Source organism: Pseudophryne corroboree, chromosome 1, assembly GCF_028390025.1.
Source record: "Pseudophryne corroboree isolate aPseCor3 chromosome 1, aPseCor3.hap2, whole genome shotgun sequence".
Lineage (NCBI taxonomy): Eukaryota > Metazoa > Chordata > Amphibia > Anura > Myobatrachidae > Pseudophryne > Pseudophryne corroboree.
Genome location: NC_086444.1, coordinates 793931912 through 793936102, shown reverse-complemented (window position 1 = coordinate 793936102; position 4191 = coordinate 793931912). Strand labels below are relative to the sequence as shown.

Sequence of the window (4191 nt, the reverse complement as noted above, 5' to 3'; positions counted from 1 at the left end):
TATACACTAGAACGATAATGCCCGATTTCATCTGATTTCGGGCATTCGGGCCGATATATCGGGTGAAATCAGGCATTTTGGAGGTGTTTCCGATCCGACCCACGTTCCCGTGAGAATCGGATTCCCTGGATTGAATGTGCTGCATTAACGATCATGTTCGACGCCGTAGGCATGGCTGGGATTGCATACGATACATTGTATGCAAAAGGACCGCATACGATGTATCGTATGCGATCCTGCCGCCCGTGAAGCTGCCGGACTGTTCAAGGGAAATTGCCTCTGACTTTAGCCTCAGACATATCGTTGTAGTGTATGGGGCCCTTAAGAGTGTACACCTGCATTTTCTTTTTGCTGCATGGCACTACAAGTCACAGCATGGTAGCATCTATATGTTTAAAATTAAGGTGTGCAGTCCAGCCTTCCCCTTCCTTACTCATGCTGTGTTAGCAACCACATAGCTAATGTATGGACTGCTCGAGGTAGCACATTATATGATGATCATGTAATATTTTTGTATACTTTATTAATTATAGTTTATGACAAACTTCACCAGGCAATGACTGGGTTACTGATGGGCTAATCAATCCTACAACTGTCAAGAATAGAATTAAAATATTTGTTGGCTTATCTTGGAGAAATACATATAGCTGTAGCATGCAAATTATTTAAAGTTACTGTATATACGTATGTCGCCTGAACACAGTATAAGCCGTATTCATAAGAATGCAGCCTACTAATTCACTTTGTACCTTATGCATCACTGAGGTCATTGGTGATTTGATAGTCTGAATATCGGTTCAGGACACAAAGTGGTTTCAACGCCCATGTATAACACCAGATACACTTTAAGTTTAGCACAACTAATTAAAATACTGAATTGATTCTTTGACTAAATCAAAGTCCATCACCCTCTAATTTAAGGGTGACAAGTTGATAAAATCTCAGTATTGTGATTACATTAAAAATAAAGTACAAAATGAAAAATACAAAAAGGGTAATTGAGATCCATGGAAAGGAACAGGATGTTATAACTTCTAAACATGTGTGAGCAGTGGCAGCTCCAGAGGTGAGGTGCAGCAAAGTCCAAAATTCACATAGGGGAGCCACATTAACTGGCATCCCAATCGCTGCCAAATATCGTCATCGGGGACTCACTGGCAGTTGGTGTGGTTCCACTATTGAATTTTGGAGTACGCTGTGCCCCACCTCTGAAGTAATGAGGAAAAAATGTATGATCTAACAGTCTTCATTTCCCGCTGCTGTGAGTGAAAAGTACAATTTTCTCTTGGAAAGCTGAAACTTGGGACTTAGTTTTATGACACTCCTAAAAAGATTTGGGAAGCAGGTTCTGTTGATAAGAAGATCTTTTAAGTAGTCCCACCCTTGAGTATCCTGCTTTAAAACAAGCTTCAGCTCAAATGTTGGCTCAACTGAACAGTCATAAACTATTGTGTCCACTTTAGCTTGTTTATTGTTACTTTCCAAACTCACATATATAATGCAACCTCGTAGTCCGCATGGCTCACTTAGTGAAAGTTTCAGCACCTCCTGGGCCACCAGTGTGGTCAGTTCTTTGGGGACGAGAACTTTGGAGCACTGAAGTTTTGTGCTTTTGGCTCTGTACAGGCAGTTCTCCAGCATTGTAACCAGATGGCAGGTTCTTACCAAAGACAAAGCATCAGTGATGTTATGTTCAGTAGAAGAGTGATCCATGTGAAATTAACCTATGGAGAAAACCAAAGAAGTATATCAGCTCTACTTACTATATTACAGGAAATAAAAGCTCAATATTCTGGTTTTGCAAATGAAAAGTATTATAAGAATTTATTAGACAAAGAGGTTTATTAAATACAGTATGCAAGATGATAATTGGGGTGATGCACAAAAATTTGATCTGTGCGGCGGGCACTTTTCGTGTTTTGTGTTTTGGTTCTGGTTCCATGCTTGTGTTTTGGATCTGGATTGGTTTTGCCAAAACCACCCTTTTCGTGTTTTGGTTTTGGATCTGGATGATTTTTGAAAAAAACATAAAAACAGCTAAAATCACAGAATTTGGGGGTAATTTTGATCCTACGGTATTATTAACCTCAATAACATTAATTTCCACTCATTTCCAGTCTATTCTGAAAACCTCACATCTCACAATATTGTTTTTAGGCCAAAAGGTTGCACCAAGGTGGCTGTATGACTAAGCTAAGCGACACAAGTGTGCGGCACAAACACCTGACCCATCTAGGAATGACCCAATGCAATGGCAGACAGGATGGCACTTAAAAAAACAAGTCCCCAAACAGCACATCATGTAAAGAAGAAAAAGAGGAGCAATGAGGTACTGCAGATACTTGTTCCTACTATCTATATGTGACACTTGCACAGTATCACTTCTCTCATTCTGTATGATCAGTGTAATTATACTGCAGATACATGTTCCTACTATCTATAGGTGACAGATGCACAGTATCACTTCTTTCATTCTGTATGATCAGTGTAATTATACTACAGATACATGTTCCTACTATCTGTATGGGACACTGCACAGTATCACTTCTCTCATTCTGTATGATCAGTATAATTATACTGCAGATACACATTCCTACTATCTATATGTGACAGCTGCACAGTATCACTTCTCTCATTCCGTATGATCAGTGTAATTATATTGCAGATACACATTCCTACTATCTATATGTGACACCTACACAGTATCACTTCTCTCATTCTGTACGATCAGTGTAATTTTACTGCAGATACATGTTCCTGCTATCTATATGTGATATCTGAACAGTATCACTTCTCTCATTCTGTATGATCAGTGTAATTATACTGCAAATACATGTTCCTACTATCTGTATGTGACACCTGCACAGTATCACTTCTCTCATTCTGTATGATCAGTGTAATTATATTGCAGATACATGTTCCTACTATCTGTACGTGACACCTGAACAGTATCACTTCTCTCATTCTGTATGATCAGTGTAATTATACTGCAAATACATGTTCCTACTATCTGTATGTGACACCTGCACATACAGATAGTAGGAACATGTATCTGCAGTATAATTAGGATAGTAGGAACATGTATCTGCAGTATACTGCAGATACATGTTCCTACTATCTGTATGTGACACCTGCACAGTATCACTTTTCTCATTCTGTATGATCAGTGTAATTGTACTGCAGATACATGTTCTTACTATCTGTATGTGACACCTGCACAGTTTCACTTCTCTCATTCTGTATGATCAGTGTAATTATACTGCAGATACATGTTCCTACTATCTGTATGTGACACCTTCACAGTATCACTTCTCTCATTCTGTATGATCAGTGTAATTATACTGCAGGTACAAGTTCCTACTATCTATATGTGACACCTGCACAGTATCACTTCTATTATTCTGTATGATCAATGCAATTATACTGCAAATATATGTATGTGACACTATATGTATGTGACACTGCACAGTATCACTTCTCTTATTCTATATGATCAGTGTAATTATACTGCAGATACATGTTCCTACTATCTATATGTGACACCTGCATAGTATTACTTCTCTCATTCTGTATGATCAGTGTAGTCTTATACAGCAGCACTGGACATATGGCAGCAGAGGACACCACCACTGTGACTGGACTGATGCAGCACAAGACAGCACCACTGGACTGATGCAGCACAAGACAGCACCACTGGACTGGACTTATACAGCAGCACTGGACATATGGCAGCAGAGGACAGAACCACGGTGACTGGACTGATACAGCACAGGGACACCACCACCGGACTGATGCAGCACAACACAGCACCACTGGACTGGACTTATACTGCAGCACTGGACATATGGCAGCAGAGGACACCACCACTGTGACTGGACTGATGCAGCACAAGACACTACCACTGTACTGATACAGGACACTGAGAACGGAGACACGTCCTCTCTCTACACTCTCCAATGCCAGAGTGAAAATAGCGGCGACGCACGGCTCCTTATATGGAATCCAAACCCCGCGAGAACCTGACAGCGGGATGATGACGTTTTGCCTCGTTCTGGTTTCCAGGTCAGGGGGGAAAATCCGTGCTGGACTCGGATCCGGGCTCGGGTAGTGAAGTTCAGTAGGGTTCGGTTCTCAGGGAACCGAACCCTCTCAGCTCTAACGAAAATGGAATACATACTGCTTGCATAATAT

The 4191-nt window shown here is 40.6% G+C and overlaps 1 protein-coding gene across 1 annotated transcript; it reads right to left on the bottom strand.

Annotated features, from left to right (window-relative positions):
- Positions 1–1236: 1236 nt before the first annotated feature.
- DDIT4L (DNA damage inducible transcript 4 like) lies at positions 1237–1713 on the bottom strand. Its single transcript, XM_063955768.1, has one exon. It carries the CDS (start codon positions 1711–1713, stop codon positions 1237–1239), a length of 477 nt encoding a protein of 158 aa, XP_063811838.1.
- Positions 1714–4191: the final 2478 nt, after the last annotated feature.

Bases quoted from the DNA above. Each gene is read 5' to 3' on its own strand.
- DDIT4L (XM_063955768.1), bottom strand. From the start codon at position 1,713: ATGGATCACTCTTCTACTGAACATAACATCACTGATGCTTTGTCTTTG.